Source organism: Mytilus edulis, chromosome 3, assembly GCF_963676685.1.
Source record: "Mytilus edulis chromosome 3, xbMytEdul2.2, whole genome shotgun sequence".
NCBI classification, from domain to species: domain Eukaryota; kingdom Metazoa; phylum Mollusca; class Bivalvia; order Mytilida; family Mytilidae; genus Mytilus; species Mytilus edulis.
Window position 1 is genome coordinate 96,372,360 of NC_092346.1, and position 21,948 is coordinate 96,394,307.

Consider the following 21,948-nt stretch of genomic DNA (forward strand, 5'->3'; position numbering starts at 1 on the left):
TTATTTAACCGTTGCTAAGCACTATTTTGGTTGCTCATCTTTTTATCAGCATGATATACAATTGACTTTCATTTCTTACTGCTAGTTATTCTTGCATGTATTAACCAATCTAACCTGATTTTACTCTAATTTGTACAATTAAAAATCAAAAGGTTTTTTTTTGTAGTTCATCTTAATTTCTATCTTTTTCGGCTGTTGCTAAGCAACTTTTAGGTTGCTATGGTCAATTTCATTTTCTTGAAAAAAATAATGATGACTCAGACATCATATATATGAAAGATAAATCATTTACAGTAGCTACATCTTTAAATATTGCTATAGTTATACCTCATATGGCCGAAATTACAAGTTTTGAACCGTTGCTAGGCTAAATTTTTGTTGCTAGGTTGTTGCTAAGCATTTTTTAAACTGAAATTGAAGTGACTTTTCATTTGCAAACTAAAGATAGTGTTAAACAAACAATATTATTTTGAGTTATGCTAATGTGTAATGAGAAAGCAAAGCATATGTGATAATTTGGCTATTTATTTAAACCGTTGCTAGGCAACCTTCCTTTCACCGGAACATAAAAAAATCATAGTTTTGAATAGTTTCTATATTAAGGCTATCAATGATGTATATATAAACTTATTTGGGAAGAAGGCCAAAAACGCCTCTTATCATACCTTGTCCTTTTTATTAATGATAGAATGAAAATCAAGTACGTTAATTTAGTTTAATCTGAAGTTAGGACAATTCGAGCCACGTCCGAACTGCCCAAGAGCTATCAGCACACTGAAGTTCACAAATGCGCAGCACAATCTCATTTGGTCCCGGAAATGTTACAACGAAATAAAATTCCAAACCATCATTGAACAGGAAGCAGATACATAGTATATGTAAAACTTGCTTACTGACTGCTGAACTGTTAAGATAGGCTTACATTCAACCGTTTATATCGGCTTTGACCACAGAGAATAATAAAGTGCGTCATATTCAAAGTAGGATCTACACACCTCTTCATTGGTGAGGATAGAACTGTCACAAGCTTTATTCACAAACGTTGTCTATAAGTATGCAATAATATAGAGAATGGAAATGGGAAATGTGACAAAGAGACAGCCAACTAACCAAAGAGTAAAACGAACAGCCGAAGGCCACCAACGTCTATTAGGTTTTTGTTTTAATTGCCTCGTACATTTGTTGTAATCGTTATTATTCTTTTATAAGTATATAAAATTACATTTAGATAATCATTAGCTAGTCGAAGAAATTCTTACTTAAATAAAACTATTACCATTACCAATATTCTGTCTAAGTGATTGGACATCGTTATATAAAATTAAAGACATTGACTTGCAGTTTATAAGCTATATCAAACTTGTCGTGAATTGTTATTCACAGCTGATTAAAGAAAATTGCGTACATCAGTCCACCAGTAGAGACATCCAAATATATCTGACTCGTTCTAATATAAATGGGTTATTCTGCTTCAACTGAATCTTCTTATAGTAGTTACCAAGACAGCATCTAACTCTTTCGTTTTTATGCATGAAATAATTGCAACAGATGGAAAAGAACACTTTTATCATTATAATAAATAAATACATGCTATACAAAAGTAAATAACATCAATAAAAAGTAATGCAAAACATTCTATGCAAATCATATTATTAAACATAAAATGTAAACTCAAATTTATTGAACATAATTTCTCATACTAACCTAGTAAGATCTAGCAGACGGTAACATTCGATAGAACTGTTACAGTTCTTATATAACTAAATAAGGAGAAGTACAATAAATGAACTCATCATAGACACCAGGACTTAATTTTGTATATACGCCAGACGTGCGTTTCGTCTACAAAAGACTTATCAGTGACGCTCAAATCCAAAAAGGTTAAAAAAGGCAAAATAAAGTACGAAGTTGAAGAGCATTGAGTACCAAAATTCCAAAAAGTTTTGCCAAATTCAGCTAAGGTAATCTATACCTGAGGTAGAAAAACTTTAGTATTTCAAAAATTCAATATTTTGTAAACAGTTGATTTATAAATGTAACATATAGATGTTTATTCATGTCAACACAAAAAGCAAGGATATCTTTCAGTTCTTTTATTCAATGTAAAAGGTACACAGAATGACGTGCAAAAGTTATCAAAGGTACCAGGATTATAATTTAGTACGCCAGACGCGCGTTTCGTCTACATAAGACTCATCAGTGACGCTCATGTCAAAATACTTATAAAGCCAAACAAGTAAAAAGTTGAAGAGCATTGAGGATCCAAAATTCCAAAAAGTTGTGCCAAATACGGCTAAGGTAATCTATGCCTGGGATAAGAAAATCCTTAGTGTTTCGAAAAATTCAAAGTTTTGTAAACAGGAAATTTAGAAAAATGACCACATTATTGATATTCATGTCAACACCGGAGTGTTGACTACTGGGCTGGTGATACCCTCGGGGACGAACCGATATACAAATAATCAAAAAGTATGGAAGAAGCAAGCAGAACGAAAGACAGATAATACAAAGTATGTGGGAGACGTACAGAACGTAAGATAAAAATGTTAGAGGCGGGTATACATTAATGTAGTAAGGTATACACTATAAAGGCAACTGGATGATAGTGATCGCACCAACAATTCACAGTTCCTATGTATTCAACCAAATGTTTCCATTTATCAACTCTTCAAATATTTGGCTATAAGTTTTACTTCTTGAGAACCATGTATAACATGAATATTAAATGTATCAACTCTACATGTGAATTCTCAACAACGTTTATTAAACTTGTTTAGAAACATTACGTTTCTAAAGTTGACCTAATACTAAAAAGAATTCTGTTATAACTGTGAATCCGAGTAACTTTTATTTCATTTTCAATGCATGTCGTTCAAGAAATATAATGGTGTTTGTCTCATATCTCTGGACAAAAGTTACAATTAACAAATCAAGGTCAGTTGAATGTTAAGATAATCTAAAACAAGAATTAATATGTACAATTCAAAAGGAGGCTAAACGATTTTATAATTTACAAGTATTTAAGAGAGTGGCAGACTCGAAGAATATACTCGTATTTTGAAACGAACACACATGAATATATTTGTCCATCACAAATAAAGCTTTCACTGCTTTCAATATTACAATGTGTGTTGTTCAAACTAGCGCTGGTCGATTTCAACTTTAAATCATATTGTGTCAAAATTGTAAAACATGGAGTTGCATGAATACACGCACACACATAAATAATTTCATGTATTTCATTTAGACTGCTTACCAAATATAGAAAGATGTCTATTTAAAACAAGCAAACAAAAACGAATACTTTTTAAAAAATACAATGTTATTTAATCCGTTTTTACAATTCGTCATGTCTTTTGACTTTCTCCATATGTTCTAGTCCTATTGGTGGTATTTCCTTTGACCAGAATTCTACCATTTTGGGACTTAGATTACTCCGCAGTGCCAGTGGAGTGTCGAGATCTAGATAATATCTTGATGTTAGGTCAAATGGTTTCCATTGAATTGCTCCCACATCCCCATACGGTTCCCTAAAAAAGAGAACATCAAGGTATATCCAAACAAGCTTACCATACACATTCCATATTTGCCACTGAATGTAAAAGAACCGATTTTAAAATGAGTAAAGGTGAGATGAGTTGAACAGTTTTAATCTTATTACATGAGTTCGTTTAATAATTGTATGTTTTATTGTTTAACTGTGGTATTTTTCATGTCTTTTTTTTTGTTAACGTACATCAGCACCTTAAATTAATTTTAGTTTATAGTTACTTTAATTATGTTATAAATGAACGAATTTATTAAATCTTAGGCATTTTTATCAATAATATTGTCACAAAAAAATAGAAGCATTCTAAAATTGTAAGTAAAACAAACATCTAATAAGTAGGTAATGCACATTTCTCATTTCAATTGCATTAAGTTTATATGCAGACCCGTTGGAATGCCCCTTTTGTTTTGGAAGTATATACCTGTTTTGATAGTAAAATTGCTCAACTCAAAGACATTTTTTAGTTACTATCTTGATGATGATACCTTAAAAATAATATTCATCTTGCACAATATCAATACTCTCAATATAATTTCAAGAAACTGTTCGTGGATAACTTTTTACTTACAGGATCTTAAATTCCTAGAGAATATCTTCCTTTTTAAAAAGATTACGTTTTTGTTCCTTTTTAGGTACAACTAATCTTATATAGTTATAATCAGAAAAAAATTAGGTAGATCTATAAGGGCATACCAACGTGAATTCGATAATCAGGTTTTTTAATTTGTAACAAAAGCTGGTGTACGTCACTAAAACTTGTTAAACTTAAACAATGAAACGTTGATTTAATATTCAACAAAGGAAAACGAATTTGTTGAAAAGGTTGTACGGTATTTTAATTCTATGACAAATATTTTGAGTGTTTTAACGAATGAATCTGACCAATTGCAACTATATTCAATTGTAACACTTAATGTAAAACAATACAAAAAAATTATACTTCCAATTCCCCAGTTTTAAAATGCTGTAACTTTCCTTACAATGCTTGAAATTTTGAAAAATTGGTATTTATGGATAGCTAATAGAATATTCTTTCAAATAAATGCAATGTTAGTATTATACGAAAATTATGTAATGAGTTATAATGTTAATTTTGTCTACAAAATTTTACAAGAAAGTAAGATGTTTATAAGTAAAAAGCTAGGTTATGATAATTTTATTTCATACATACATCCTGGTTAATTAATCTTGCTTTTATACAGGTGAGCTAGTTCTGCTTTCTTAAATAAAGCCTGGCTAGCTTATCCTTTTACATACAGTCTGGCTAGTTCAACATCATAACAAACAGTCTGACCAGTTCTGATTTCAAACATACAGCCTAGCTAGTTCATACTTCTTACAGTCAGTCTGGCTAATTCTGCTTCTTACATACAATACGGCCATTTCAGCTTTCTTATATATAGTCTGGGTAATTCAACTTTCTTACATACAGTCTTGCTAGTTCATCATTCTTACATTAGTCAGTCTATTTCAGGCTTCTTTCATAAAGTCTGGCTAGTTTAATTTACTAACATACATTATAGCTAGTTCTGTTTCTTATATACAGTCAGGCTAATTCAGCTTTCTAACATTCAATCAAGGTAATAGTGTGTTAATTTACGTTTTTTGATTGAGTTAAGCCTTCCAATTGACATTTTATCGTGTGTTTTTCTATGTTGTTATGTTATTCTATTGTTTCAGAAAAAGTGAGAAGGTTTGGTGCCATTAAAACGTTTAATCCCACTGAAAATGTTTGCACCTGTCCTTAGTCAGGAATCTGATGTACAGTAGTAGTCGTTTGTTTATGTAATTTATACGTGTTTCTCGTTTTATATATAGATTAGACCGTTGGTTTTCCCGCTTGAATGGTTTTACACTAGTAATTTTGGGGCCCCTGATAGCTTGTTGTTCGGTGTTAGCCAAGGCTCCGTGTTGAAAGCCGTACATTGCCCTATAATGGTTTACTTTTATAAATTGTTATTTGGATGGAGAGTTTTGTCTCATTGGCGCTCACACCACACCTTCCTATATCCATCAGCTCCCCATTCATGTATGTACAGACCTTTTACATAATATTTCGCTAACAGTAGTCCATACAAATCTAACTTTCAATAATTATAGAACAGAAATTTAATGATACAATGCTTACCCGGTTTTTGCAAATGACGTCCAATACTGAATAATCTTATCAGATAAATCCTTTTCTTCCGGTGTGAACTTAGTCTCGTTTAGAGACGGCATGACGGTGTGCATATCAAACATAAACTGTAGGTCTTCACCATGACTAGAACCCGTTGCCCACTCAGGAAACGAGGCAGATCCCCATTCTATGTGTTTTTCCTTGGAAAACAAATATTGGTAAGATTTGCCCCCTAGACGTGTGTGATAGCTGAGCATCTCCATTGCGGGATGATTGAATATGATATCACCCAGTAAATGATTTGCTCTCATGCTTTGCTCATCTTTAGAACTTTCAGTTGTGTAAAAGGAACACATCTTCTGCTTTATATCAGTATCGTTTTTGTAAAATAATTCAACAAAAGGAGCAACCATTCCCTCACAAATAAATTTAACTGGAATTCCCTCAGTGACATTAAACTCAAAGATTTCCTGCATTTTTGGGAGTATCATAAAATATAAAACAAGTCCTTCGTTTGATGTATATCCAGTAATGAAGTCTAGAGACTTAAAAAACTTTGCAACCTCTGATTTGTCATCTAAACTTGAAATTGGATGATCGTGGAACAACTCTCCGTCTACCACGGCAAAATATGGCAGTTGATAACTTTCTATTCTATCTTGGGCCATAAAACTTCCGATATTTGTGGCTTCCAATAGTTCACTGTAATCTTTATCTCGAAGACAGTTTACAAATTTATACATATCATTGATCGGACATGATGTCTTCTGTGCCAGTTCAATGGTTCTATCATTAATGAGTTTCTTCGTCATAATACTCATTCTATTAACCACACCACTTTGTGCTATAATTCTGTGGACTAGTCCTTGGTTAGAAGGTATTAGGGACTGGAAAGACGCACTCAATCCACCAGCAGATTCTCCAAATAAGGTAACAGAATCGGGGTTACCTCCAAATGATGCAATATTGTCGTGTACCCATTGAAGAGCTAGTTTCTGGTCCCATAGACCATAGTTTCCAAGTGCAGCTGGGTGGTCTAGAGTAAAAAATCCGAGTATATCTACCCTATAACTTATTGTTATAACTATAACATTGCCTTGTGTAGCTATCCATCCCCCGTCATACTGACTGGAAAACCCTGCCATTAAACCTCCGCCATATATCCACACCATAACGGATAATTTCCTACTTTCATCTAGACTCCCCGGAACATAAACATTAAGGAATAAACAGTCTTCAGACATTTTACGAGGTGCTAAGTCTGGTATATATACTGTCTGGGGGCAACCTGCGCCATATTCTGTTGCATCCAGAACATCTGTCCATTTGTCGACTGGTTCTGGTTTTTTGAACCTTAGAGGTCCGACAGGTGGTTTGCCAAATGGAATTCCGCGGAATTCATGAAGGTTTATTCCGGTATTTTTATTTTGTGTTTTGAAACCATTTATCGGACCAGACGGAGTGTTTACTCTCGTTGTTTCTGTCTTATCGTCTGCTGTGAATACTAAGCATATCAAAGCCATATAAATAGCAGTTAAGAAGGTATCCATTCTCCTGAAATGAATATAAAAGATTTTGTACTTCATTTTGATTTGAAACAAACAATTTAATACGAATTGCACACTCTTGATTGCGAAGAAGCCTTTGTTTAAGCTGTGTAGAAGAAAATTAATGTTAGACAAACTGTACCGTTTCAAAACAAGCAAGTCTGCTTGCTATAAGAATTTAATATACCAATGTACTGATTGATAATGTAGTCTTAGAAACATGATGTTTTGTTGTTGCTTTGAACTAGCTGTACTTAGTGTCCTTTTCTTTGGGGTGTATTTGTAGTACTTGTATTTCTATCCATTTGATGAGTTAAGCCTTTTTCAACTGATTTTTATAGTTCGTTCTTATTTTGTTCGGTTACACCACTGTCCAAGGTTAGGGGGAAGGTTTGTATGTATGTGCCTGGCCCAAGTCAGGAGCCTGTAATTCAGTTGTTGTTGTTTGTTTATGTGTAACATATTTGTTTTTGGTTCATTTTTTGTACATAAATTAGACCGTTAATTTTCTCGTTTGAATTGTGTTACATTGTTATTTCGGAGTCTTTTACAGCTGACTGTGCGGTATGACTTTGGTCATTGTAGAAGGCCTACGATGACCTGTAGTTGTTAGTTACTGTGTCATTTGGTCTCTTGTGAAGGGTTGTCTTATTGGCAATCATACCACATCTTTTTCTTATATTTACTCCACGGCCGAAATTCTTATTCATTATATGACCTGTGAACAGTAATGATCTATGTCTTTGTCATTATATGACCTGGGAACAGTAAAGATTTCGTTCTTTTTTATTTTATGACATGGAAACAGTAATGATTTCGTTCTTTTTTATTTCATGACAGAGGAACAATAACGATTGATGTCTTTTTATTATATGACATGGAAACAGTAATGATTTCTATCTTTTTCATCATATGACAGGGCAGCAGTAATGATTAATTTCTTTGTCGAATGGTTGCATATTTTCAAATTGACGATATGTCAAACTTCGTATTAGACAAAATTCCGTTCTTAAATTGTATCCAGGGTTGTTTTTGAACGTAGTTATATTTAAAAATGTGACAGATCATAAAAATCAAACTTTGCAATAACATGCAACTTATGTCAAGTAGTTGTCGTTTGTTGATGTTGTTTATGCGTGCTACTCGTTTCTTTTTTTTTATTTACCGTTCGTTTTCCATTTGAATGGTTATACACCGGTAATTTTTGGCCCCTTTATTCAGTTTATATACCTTGCTATTCGGTGCAAGCGAAGGCTCCGTGTTAAAGACTGTACTCTGACCTATAATGTTTACCTTTACAAGTTGTGACGTGGATGGAGAGTTGTCTTATTTGCTGTCATACCACATCATCTTGTATCAATATCAGCATTTCTCAAAATATTCATCGAATCTCTGTTTGAATGGTCATTAAAACGTCATGATTTGTGGTGTGTTCCCTTCTTTATTCCCTCCCCTAAGTCAAGATTTGTAGTGATCTTTACAATGAGTTATATTGTGTTACGTAATAATTAATGTAAATATGTGTTTGTTTATTTATTTTTAGCAGCTTTAAAAGTGTTTTTTCCTATTAGGTTTTTGGAGAGATTAATTTTAATTTACATCGGAATAAAATAGAATGAATCCAGAAAATATAAGGCATCTCTCATATTTGTAGAACTTGTAGAAAATATAATAATGCATTTATTTTTTTGCTTATTTTTTTTTCTTTCATCCAAAATTTGTCAAAGGCAACAACACATTCTTTTTATTGAGCCAATAGATGTGCAGGAACATAGCATTGTAACGCCACATTGATAGCATATAGTTTCATGGTAAAGTTCCTATATAAATTAGAAATTCTAATAACTAGCAGATTGAAATAATCTACCATGAGTTTTTAGTGAGAATTGACGTTCAGCTGTCACCAAGCCTGCTTATTTTAGGTCCGCCACTTACACGGCTGGTAATCTACACACGCAGAACATTTGGTTCTGCAATGAAAACCGTGAGAGGATTTTCCGGTTGTGCTTGAGTGGAGTAATTTTCATCGCTTCAAAAGGTATGTACATTTCTAAATCTCAATTTTCTTATTCAACTGATCAAAATATTGAAAATCAGAGAATGCTATGCTGTGGTGAATACTTTAACGAAGAGATACATGTATCATTTACTGTTGTACGTAGAGTTGAACTCCTACAAAATCAGTTGCCCCACGAGAAATTGCCTTAAAAAGTGACATTTCAATTTTTAAATGGTTCTATTTACAGACCTACAAGTTAAAATTAAGGTTTTTTGGGGGCAATTGGTATGAATGTTGTTTTTGGCGGCGTGTAAGATGCCCGGTGTTGATAGACGTCTTAATAATTCCAAAAAATACATTTTTTCACTAAGTCATGCGTGAGGGGATCGGTTCTAATTGAGGACATCGTGAATGCGTGAGGGGAAGTACAAACATTTTTTTTAATCTTTGGCTTTTTGACTTTTGTTGACTCAATAAATGTGATCAATGCTGATTAAAAGCACAGATTTAATATCCTTATACTTTAATAGATCAAAACTGGTCACTGATTCAATGACATCAAACTATTAATTGTTTGTTCAATTTCAAAAAATGCCATTGTTCAAAGAAAAAAAGGAAAAGGGGACTGAAATGGAATCTCTACAAAAAGCCATGGAGATACAAGTTATCCCCGCCCTCGAAGCGAACTAAACCCTCTGGGAGTAGTCCTGTCGTCAAATATACGTCACAGAGATCACCACATATATTTAAGAAAAGTATATCGCCGATCAAAACTTCAACAAAACTTCAACACCTATATATATAAGACGTAATCTGTTCACCCAAAATCACGAAATGTTCGAAAAAAAAAATGGCAGATCAACAGAATTTATTATTCACGAACATCGATGAAAGCCTAGATAATCTCGAGGAAGACCATGTTTTAGACAACGAAGAAGATATAGATGAAGACATAGAAGAAAACCACGTAGTGGACCACGATAAAGACCACATGGAAGACCTTGAGGAAGAATATAAAGTTTTTCAAAGTGCTTTAGATAAACTCTCAGACGTAGGGAAAATAGAAAGATTTTTTTTTTTTTTCATTAGTACAGAGTGGGCATTTTCCTTTTAAACAACATTGCATTCGACCTGTTTTTGGACATTGTTGAGTAGTTTGAAAAGGACGAATCCAGACGAATGAGATACTCACCAACATCTCTGCAGTACTTTTGGTTATCATTGACAACATTTTTTCTTTTAATTCTTCGTGAAACATATTATTAAACCTAGGTTCCCACAATTTATTTCATAGTTCAATCTCATAAATTTTTCTAAGCACTGTTTTTTCATGAACAATGTAGCCTTATTTAGGTAAGTTTCAACGACTCATAGCTTGAATATAACAAAATGATTTGTACTTCCCCTCACGCATTCACGATGTCCTCAATCAGAACCGATCCCCTCACGCATGACTCAATGAAAAAATGTAGTTTTTAGAATTATTCAGACGTCTATCAACACCGGACAGCGTACACGCCGCCAAAAACAACATTCATACCCTTTGCCCTAAAAAAAAACTCAATTTGAACTTGTAGGTCTGTTAATAAAACCATTTCAAAATTGAAATGTCACTTTTTGAGCCAATTTCTCGTGGGGCAACTGATTTTGTAGGAGTTCAACTCTACGTACAACAGTAAATGATACATGTATCTCTTTGTTAAAGTGTTCACCACAGCATAGCATTCTCTGATTTTCAATATTTTGATCAGGTGAATAAGAAAATTGAGATTTAGAAATGTACATACCTTTTGAAGCGGTGAAAATTACTCCACTCAAGCACAACCGGAAAATCCTCTCACGGTTTTCATTGCAGAACCAAATGTTCTGCGTGTGTAGATTACCAGCCGTGACTTAGCCATGCAAAAACTTTATTTTCACTTTAATACATAATCTGTTTTTTTTTTTGTATTTTGTGTGATTCATTTTCATTCTGTTAAAGCTTTTTATATCAGCTATTACCAGATCAGGATATTCGTGTTTAAAACCGTTCAGAAAATCAAATGGTCGTCCCCTAAATCTCTATATAATGATGCCCATTGTTATCTAAGTATGCTTCCTTAATGAAAGTGTATCAATCTAAGGCATCATTTGCATGTTTTTCGAAAACATCTATATTACCTTTTTAATGTGGAAGTACATTAGAGGATAGAAGAAGTCTACTGTATCAAGATGGCTTCAAGGGATAGAACTTAGTACGGTGAATTACATATTTAATAACAATACAAAGAATTATGGGTACAGTCCATTATAACAGTGTGTAAATAAACAATTGCCTAAAAAATAATGAACTTTAACTAGTGAATTAAAAAAATAATGCATAACTTGCAAAATAAAAACATCCATGGTGATAATATCAACTATAACTGAAAAGTTACTGTTCAATATTTTAAAGTCTGCAAACTCTGAAACTGTTTCGGCTAAAGTTCGTAATACTGTTCATGTATGTTTGCGCACACATTCAAAAATAGCATTTAACACAAGTAAACTAAATATGCACACTAGAAAGAATCTAGATGATTCTAAAAAAAAAACCACGGGGATTATTCTGCCCCAACCGCACAGTGTGTTCTCAAGTATTAGTATGTAAAATTTATAACAAAATCATTTGTATCTTAGAGAACTAAGGGAATTATTATGCAACACGGAAACAGAGGTAGTCTCTCGACAAACTCACAAAATCATTGAATGTTGATGGTCTTTTGATTTGTCTTCCTGAAATTGTCCTTGAGTTGTTGCAATTTTTGTTGCGGAATAGAGTTATTGTTGCAATTCTCTTGTTGTTCAATATGATCAAATTGTTCATCGTCCTCGAATTAATTTAATTCTGAATTGGATTGTTCCTTTTCACATGTTTTGTTGTTTTAGCTCGTTTTATGCAATTGTCTCCTTCCGTTTAATTTCTGATTAACTGTTCCTATCTCCAATATCTTTTGATATTTGTTTGCCAGTTCCACTCTCACAACGTCCCCTTCTTTTAAAGATGAGTGTGCCTTTGCTCCTTGATTGTATGAGCTTATCTGTCTTTACAGTATTGAATTTCCTTATGTACATTATGTCCTTAAATTTTCTTTTGTTGGTAACAGTGTTTTTGTTCTTCGGTTCATCAATCGTTGAGCGGGAGTAGTTTCGAATCCTTCAGTTGGAGTATTTCAAAAGTCTAGTATGGCCAAATAAGGATCTGATTGTGCATGTTTTCCTTTCGTCATTAACGATTTGGCGGTTTGAACAGCATGTTCCACTTGTTCATTACTTTGTACATAATATGGTGATCTTTGGCAAAATTCCTGAATTAAACATAGTTAAACTGATGTCCTTTGTCAGAAAAAACAAGTGTCTGGTATGCCATATTTAACAAACTGTGCTTGTAATTAATGAATGACTGTTGTTGCTAGAGTGTTATCTAGGTAGTCGCTCTCAAAGAAATTTGAGAAATAGTCTACAGTTATTAGGTAATTTCGTGTTTCAAATGTCATTAAGTCAATACCGACCATGGCCCATGAACCATGGACTTCATGTGAAATTGATGGTTCTTTCCTTTGTTTCCGTTCATACGTGCGGCATGTTTCATATCTTAAGGTTGAACCTAACACTACATGGAGATAACGCTGTAAAATCAGCTTATTTAAAAGTTTTAATCACATTGTATTGTGAAGGAGATATTAAGCTTCCCAATTATCAAAATTAGTGTTTGTCAAACTGCTATATTACCAATGAAATTTTTCTGATGAAACGGTTGGTTCAAATATTTCTCTTTTATATTTTTGTCAAAGGGTAAAAGTTAATATTTTGTAAAAAAATTATGACAATTGAACGAGCTAACTCAATTTTACTACAAGGATACTACAGATACAGCTATGTATGCCTCATATCTTGACTTACATCTAGAAATTGACAATGAGGGTTGGTTGAAAACAAAACTTTACGACAAAACAGATGATTGTGAACTTTTCATTTCTATGTAGCAAAATTCCAGCAGCGTCTGTAAACGGAATATATATCTCCCAATCGATACGATATTCCAGGGCTTGTATTTCCTATCTTGATTTTCTTGATAGAGAATTGCTAATCACAAGGAAGCTATTACACCAAGAGTTCTAAATGGTGAAGTTGAAATCATCCTTTCGTAAATTTTACGGACGCCATCACGAGTTGTGACCTACCGAATTATACTATTTACTGGATTTGTTATAAGATACGTAACACGACGGGTGCTACATTTGGAACAGGATCTGCTTACCCTTCTGGAGCACCTGAGATCATCCCCAGGTTTTGGTGGGGTTCATGTTACTTAGTCTTTTAAATTTTTTCTATTTTGTGTGTTTTGTACTATTATGTGTCTGTTTGTTTTTTTATTTTTAGCCATGGCGTTGTCAGTTTATTTTCTATCTATGAGTTTGACTCGCCCTCTGGTATCTTTCGTCCCCCTTTTAGTCAAGGTGTTGGGTAACACTTAAAATTGAAATCATTCATTTCTGAATTCAATCCTGGTCGGTAGAGGATTTCGCGTGCTCTTCTTAATCATCCTTCAACTCTAATGTGAGAAGTGTATTCTACGTATCATATCGGATCCTAAAGACTTTGGTATTATTACTCTTTCACCTTTGAATACTAGTCACATCTCGGATGTCGAAGTATATATTTATGTCATGTGACACATCATATTTAATATCTTGCCATTCTGATTGTATAATGTGTTTGAGCTTTTGTAGTTGCGTGTCAGTTACTGTGTGCTGTTGTTTTTCTTTGAGCCTTTCTTCTGATACTGTAAGATCTTTTATTATGTTTATTGCTTCTTTTTCCTCACTATCTGACTCAGTTTGCTTATCCTTGAGATATGCTAAGTGCGAGATAAATCTCTTTTCCCGGTTTGTATACTAGCTGTATATTGTATTTCTGTAGTTGTAACACCAATCTCTAAACTCCTGAAACATCAGTGGGTTTAGGCATTTCTATTTCTGCGCGTACTTTTTCTAGTTCCATTTTCAGACCTATAGTGTTAATCAAGTGACCAATACATTTGACTTCTTCCAAGATATCTTCAATTTGAGTTTGTCTTTATTCAATTTAATATTTCTTTCCTGCATCTTTCCATTAGAAATCGGAATTGTCTGTCATTGTCTTTAATAGCTTCTTCTGATTTCCCTTCGCCATAAATCAATATGTCATCAATTATGATGTGTACTCCAGGTTGACCTTCCACTGCCTGATCTTGTCTGTGCTGATATTCTTCTTGCGATAAGGTAATACCAAAAGGCGATCTCAACCAACGATAACTTCCAAAAAGTGTATCAAATGTGCTCAGGTATGAAGACACGTCATCTAACTGGACGTGACAGAATAAGTTCTTTGCATCGACAACACTGAAAATATTAGCATTTAAAAGCTCAGGTAGCAGATCATAAATTGTATGTAGCGGGTAATGACGTCGTTTGATGTGTTGGTTGAGGTATTTAGGGTCAATACAAACCCGTAGCTGATTACGCTTTTCCATGGTTACTAAGCTTGAAACCAAAGGCGTTGGTTTAGTTACTGGAGTAATAATGTTCATATCACAAAGTCTGTTTAGCTCAGTTTGCAGTTGGTCCTTTATTGCGACAGGTACCTTCCTTGGTGGGTGTACTACTGGTTGAGAATTTTCGTCGAACTCCAGTTTCTTCAAGTTATGTACATTCAAAGACATCTTCTTTTTCTTTTAGAACATTTGTTTTATCAATTGGCCTATATGAATCCGGTGACATTCGTGCTCCTTGCTGTACACTTTTTATGTTTGCATAGTGTATTGTCATTAAGTGCGTAGCTTTGACTGTTTTATTACCAAGTGATTGAGTGAAAGTTTTATCTTTCACAACAATAAATTTTGCTTTGAACTTAGCATCATTCGTGGGTTCAATCAGTTACAGCTGGCAAGTACCAAGTGGTTTTATTGTAGTGTTATTGTACATTTTAAGGACTTCACTTGTTTTCTTTGATCTTTAATGCCTAATTCTTTCAGTGCATTGCTATTTATAATGTTACATGTTGCACCAATGTCTAAATCAAATGTGACTGGCATGATTTGTTTATTAACATTGTTCGTAGTTGCGTACACATGACGGCTATTTTTACCATCTATAGTTTGGTTGGTACAAGGGTTACTGCTTTTAATTATAAAAAAAAACATCACTGTCGTAATCATCTGATGCGTAATGTTCTGACAGAGTACACACTTGGTGTGGTCTGCTCCTTTTTATTTTCTCGTCTGACTTGCACACTGATTCAAAGTGGTTTGTTTGCCACATTTCCGACAAGTTTGACCATACGATGGACAGCTGGACCTAGAATGTTCATGTCTCTGTCTACAATATTTCCACTGCAGTTGCTGCTATTATTTCGGTATTGTTGCTTTTCATGTTTGACATAAATCATGTGCCTTGTTTCTGTTTCAATTTTGTGTTTGGTTTGGCTTATGTCTTTCACCATTTACTTCTGTGTCGGAGGCAGCTGTAGTTTCTTTTGTAGAGTTTTGATTCTTTCTTAAGAAGGCTCAGCAGCTCTTCCAAAGTACATGGTTTTATCAAGTGTAATATCTACCGTGCATAGTAAGCATTCCCTCAGACTCGAGTTGCCGCAAACAATACGATCACGTACCAGTGAGTCAGTCAGCGCCTATTAATTACGTGTGGATGCAAACCGTTTTAGTTCCGTGTATTTGTCGAATGTTTCTTCTTGACGTTGATTTCTTATATTCAACATGTATGTATCACTGTTTCATTTTATCTTGGGATTGCAGTGGTTATTAAATGCTTCTAGAACCTGTAGAAATGTTCTTTCATTCGGTGGACGTTCAAATATTTTAATGTCAATGTTTCGTACACTTCTCTCCCTTGTGTGCCTACCAGATAAAGAAACATTTTCATCTTAGCTTTCTTATCTTCTGAGTCCATTGTCAAATCAATGTACAGTTCTACTTCTTCTTTCCATCTTTTTTACTCATCAGCGAGATTTGGAGCTTCAACATTTTTTTTCGGGTTGCGGTAGCTTATCAATTGTACCCAGAAAACACACGGGGTTTTGAGCGGGACTTACATTTATTACTTATTTCCATGTTTTAGGGATAGTGTTTCGATTTCTTGGTTACTTCCCTGTTTTCAAATGACAGAGTCTTTATATTTTTGGAAAACTGCCAATGTATCGTCTTTAGGCAATCAGGCACCATGTATCAAGTTGGCTTCAAGTGATAGAACTCAGAACGCTGAACTACATATTTATAAACAATAGCTAAATTAAGTATTCAGACCTGGACGCGTGTTATAAATTGGAGTATTGTTACATTCACTACCTACGAACGCTTTACATGAGATTAGTACATGAAAGACATAACTGTGTTTTAAGCAGTCACATCAATAATATTTTACCATAAACGTCTGAATATACGGCAAACCATTCACATCATGAATCATTTTGAGGAAGGGGCGAGACGCTGAGACAGTTAGTACAAAACCCTTTTTATTTATTTGGAATATACAAAAACAGATACCTTTTCTTATATATTTTAACAAAAAAAATGTATCTATATCTTTATACATCTATTTCACAGAGAACTAACATTTACATATATTTGTTGCATTACCTAAGGTTTAACTCATATCCTGTAATAATTTTAACATTTGATTCATAATGATATCATCAGCAACCTTGTCATATCTCATCTAGTGTTCTCACCCTTTTACAGTGGCTCATCCTTACCATGCAGTACACAGTGATTGTCCCTCTCACACGATAAAACAATAAAATATAGTGTAGTAAATTATAGCATTTAAAATCAATGACACACTTTTCGATTTTATCTGAATAAGGCCGTGTTCACATTGACCTAGACTCCGTGTTGTGTAAGTGTAACTCACACGTAAACTAAACAAAATTACGTTCCCATTGATAAAACTCAATGTTTACATGTAGTGTAAATCATGTTTTGTCTACATGCAGTCGATACTCGATGTAGGCCTTGTTTAGATTAAGTGTACACAAAACTAGGCATTTAAAACATTAGTTTCACCGTGCATATTTAAGGAAGAAACGATTTTTAAATAAAATTGATATTTATAGCAATTATTTAAGAAGTTCTTTACAGAAATATTTGTCTCAACTTGATATATTTATTTGTTTTGTTTAGAAATAAAACTTAACGTAGCTTTATTAAGCCCTTATCAAGACCCAAAGCAGCATCATTGCTGAACACATAATTCATTTGAAAATTAAAGTCTTTCCGAATTGACTTAACTTGCACAGAAATATTTGCCACTGGTTTTTACTCAAACAACGATTCACTCATAAAATTACTTAAAAAGTGTGAGGTAAATGTATTGTTTTTCTAGTATCTCGGATCCGTGAAATTACAATTAAAAAGTAAAAAAAAACATTACCACCTCCCTTTGCCAAATACTTCTTGGAGAAGAAATACCATTTGAACAAACAGAAAAGATAGAAATATAGTGATCCCTAATATATCAATCCTTCTTCTTCGTCTGTAAGCACGCTGTTGCAGCCTACGTTTTCTAATGCTTAATCGAGACATCTTTAGTATCTTTAAACTACTGCAAATCATCAAAATGGCTTTCATAAAGAAGCAACCACTTAACTTCAAAAAAGGGGGGGGGGGCGGTATTTTGTTTATTTATTTGAGTCAGAATTTTTCCGCGTAAACGTTTTATTCCGGGTTTTTTTTTCGATGCTGGTAATCATTTTTTTTTCTTCAACATTTAACACTATAATGTATGGGGAAACTCTTGATTCAGAATATTTTTTATCATCTGTAGGACCAGAATTGTTTTCTTTATCCAATTGGGGTTCGAATTATTTCCATCCCCCCTATTTAGAGTCAAATGGTCGTTCCCTTACTGCTAGAAAAGTTGTCCGAAAATGTTTCATTCGATTCTACGAAATGAACATTTAAATGACATAGAGTTTACAAATGTGAACAAATCTTATGTACAGGTAATTAAACAAGGTGTATAGATGTGAACAAATTTAATGTGAAACCAATGTCCAGTTCATTAAACTAATTGTAAACAAGTTTACTGTACATGGAATTTGGTGTGAACACGGCCTAAGTGGCTGTATGATGTGACGTGACAGGTAGTGTACTAGACATACATAAAATCAAGGACGTATAACTAATATACGTCCTTGATAAAATGCACCTGAATAAATTGTTTAACCAATGCAGGTAGTATCACATTAACATCCTTATTATTAAACATTTATTCCGGTATAAATCACTTTTAATTTATTTTCAAATTAGATGGACACAAAGATAAAAGAAAAAAAAGGGAAACATATTTGTGCTAGATTAGTAAACTGTATATCATACAAGTGGTATCCTTTAATTCTTACCTATTTATAACTACTTCATTGACTGAATCTTGCACTTGTGATCAAGGTGAATAGACCTATATTTTGAACTGCTTGAACTTTAAAAAAGGCTTCTACTAAAATATGGATAATGAATAGGGAACGGCAATAACCTTTGCTCTCATTTCTTAAACGTATGTCGTTCCTTTATATCAATCTGATTACAATATTCTGTTCATGTTATCACGCTAATAACACCATGCAAAGATATACATCGCCCCAGTTCTAAACAAACCATGTCTTTTTTTATATTCTTAAAAATTATCCCGAACGTCCCATTATGAGGATAGTTTAAAAGTGAAAAAGATTTAAAATATAAAATAATGAAAACCGAAAATGTAAACACACACTAAACGATATATCAAACACAGTATTTTTTAAATCTGTTTTTGTCTCTTTTCAACCAGTTACATGTAACCATAGATGTAATACCCATAGATGAAGTTCAACCCTGACTTCAAAGGTTCTATGTGCGTTGTAATGGCTTTCACACTTATCTGATAATGACATGAACCAGTTGGTCATTGAGATGCAGATTGACAATCAAGACAATAGAAAACTGACAATTAAAACCTACTTATCTTAAAAACATGCTAAAAATCAGAAAGAAACAAAATCAAAATAATAATTATATGTTTTATATTGACTTGATTATAAAAAATAATAATCGTTTAGATAAAACAATACTTCAAATTATTCTCGAAAAGAAACTTATAAATGTGATTATTTTTTCTTTTCTTCTGTTTTCGTAATATTTAAATTTTCAGATTTTATATAAATTTGATTTCATCATTAAAATGTATGCTTACTATATAAACAAGTTTATTGAAAATATACTTGTTAGATAACATTGAACAAGTGAAAATTATGTATGCTTCAAAAAATATTTTCCATGCCTTGTATGTTTTGTCATTTCACTAAATTATTAAAACTCTTTACTTATAAATACATATTTCATAAACATTATGAATTAAATTATTATAATTTTTGTAATTGTCCATAAAATATATTTATAAAATACATCTATGATTTAGTAACTAACTTATTCTGTAAAATATAAAAATGATTTGAAAAAGACAATTTCTTTTCTAAAACTGTAGAAAAACTGATGAAAAAAGGAAAATAATGTACTTTTTATTATTTTTTTCCCAAATTCGACGCAATTCGACACCTTCATGAAGCATATCAAAGAAAAGGTGTATTTTAGATGTTTAACAACATGCTATTCCCATTTTCAGGAACTTTCAGGAACATAGTTTTTACAAAATATAAAGAAACAAGCCTAAAAAATACATTTTTGAATTAAGTTCATAATTTCCCTTGTAAAATGTGCAATTTTTGATCGATTTCGTCCATTTTTTGACCATTTTGTTTGTCTGTCCAGTGCGCTTAAAATAGACATAATTTAACAACAGAAGGGACATAACTCGAGAAGACATTAAAGAAAATCTATTATGCTGTACTGGTCAATAAGATCAATAGATAAGAGATGTGGCTAGAGTTACTTGATTGAGTACAACACACATGAAACATCAAAGACAGTCAATTTAGTCATGGTTCTTTTTATCTAACAATAGAGAACAGTGGGGAACTTTTGGCGAACTTTATCTATGGGTATTACATCTATGATGTAACACAGTCTTACAACCTTCTACAGAACTATTAAAAACTTGGTTTCTCTAATGTTCTGAACCCACTTATTTATTGATAATTTTTAAAAATAAAACGGATTGACTTAAATTGACTTTATTCCAATTTTTAGTAAAACCCTCGTTGCGACCATAGATGTTATTACATCTATGTTGCGACTTAATTTAAAGTAATTTTATAAACCGTTTGTATGAAATTCACGAAGTGAACAAGTCCATTTAAATTGATCGAAAGGTTAAACCAAAGTTGAACTGTACAAATCGTCTTTTCTAATTTTGTTAACCGATCTTTTTTACTTGACTAAAAGATTTAGTTTTTCGTTTCGATTGCATTACCTTTTGTAATGGCATTTCATTATATTATCTTATACTCAAGCCGGATACTTGCTAAATGTTGCACCGAGACCTGGTATTGGTTACACCTACAACATTTGGTTTGTAATTGTCTCATGGCAATCTTGTCACTATTATAAAGTATTTCACGATAACTTACTGAGTTGAAGTAAACTATCGTTTCAAGTGTTTCAAATTTTCTCATATTACTGTTTGTAGGTCTCCACAATATAACAAGCCCTATATCGTTCCCGGTCCCTAGACAATAATAAAACAATCCATCGACAAAAATAATCAAAATACTTTGATATCGCAACATTTATTCGTCTTTTTCCGTCATCTTTCACCAATAAAAAATGACCGTCACGAAATGGCACACAAGTGGTATTAACCATCAATTAATCAATTATTCAATCAATTAATCAATTCTTCAGTGGCAACATAATCATTACCAGTACTTTCTGTGAAAACGTGTCAGGATCCTCCAATTGTAACAAACGAAATGAAGATGTTTAATAATCTTAAATGACCACAATTAAATTAAACACGTTAACACTTTCTTATTAACGAAAATATTGTATTTTATCCAGATTTACTGAAATGTACTTTTACTATTGAATCATTGTCGTCCTGTATATTTTTTACTGACAGCATTTCCAAATCAGTGACATCGCACCAATTACGATGAACGAAATAGTATACAAACTTGGAAGGAAGATATCATTTATAAACATATCGAATGCATGGGTAATTTAAACAAAAATAATCATCAATCTACAATCTTATGAATGATACATACAGTTTAAAGTTCAAAGCTCGAGATATATTTAGAGTAACACTTTAAAAACACAGACCTAGTAAGTGTTTGATTTGAATTAAGTGTAATTAAACCATATCAATTTTTAAGTATTCGTTTGTATCGCTGTTTCTGGTTTTATTTTGCAATGTTTGAATGCGCCTCTTGAACCTTCTATGGAGTTTCTTAAGCAAAGAAACCCATTTGTCACAAATGATCAGACAACGCATAATTATGTTATACTTTTTAATTTCATATTGTTGAATCAATTACACGTCATATCAACAGAGTTTAATAACGCTACAAGTAAAACGAACATAGCACTTCATGTTAGAATAAAGCGAAAGACCTTGTCTAGCTCTTTGATATGGCAACTCTAAGTTTGTCACACTTTCAACATGTATAATTATGACAGATTTTGTATATGGAAACATAATGATCAATAAAATTATAGACTGAGGTTACTTTGATACAAATCTAGTAAATAAGATATCTATAGTTACTTAGACACTTAGACACATAA

At 32.8% G+C, this 21,948-nt stretch overlaps 1 protein-coding gene across 1 annotated transcript; it reads right to left on the reverse strand.

The window, feature by feature from the left end:
- Window positions 1–1,551: 1,551 nt before the first annotated feature.
- On the reverse strand, window positions 1,552–18,699 carry LOC139517885 (fatty acyl-CoA hydrolase precursor, medium chain-like). Its single transcript, XM_071309374.1, has 3 exons — window positions 18,630–18,699; window positions 5,679–7,223; window positions 1,552–3,530 (listed from the first exon to the last, which is right to left on the reverse strand). The coding sequence occupies exons 2-3, from the start codon at window positions 7,217–7,219 to the stop codon at window positions 3,338–3,340; spliced, it is 1,734 nt and encodes a 577-aa protein (XP_071165475.1). The 5' UTR covers window positions 7,220–7,223; window positions 18,630–18,699; the 3' UTR covers window positions 1,552–3,337.
- Window positions 18,700–21,948: the final 3,249 nt, after the last annotated feature.

What these genes read in the sequence shown, in the direction of transcription:
- LOC139517885 (XM_071309374.1), bottom strand. Translation starts at nt 7,219, where the DNA reads ATGGATACCTTCTTAACTGCTATTTATATGGCTTTGATATGCTTAGTA. An exon ending in ACGTCATTTGCAAAAACCGG is followed by an intron (nt 3,531 to 5,678) that starts GTAAGCATTGTA and finishes TCTCTTTTTTAG; the next exon opens with GGAACCGTATGGGGATGTGG.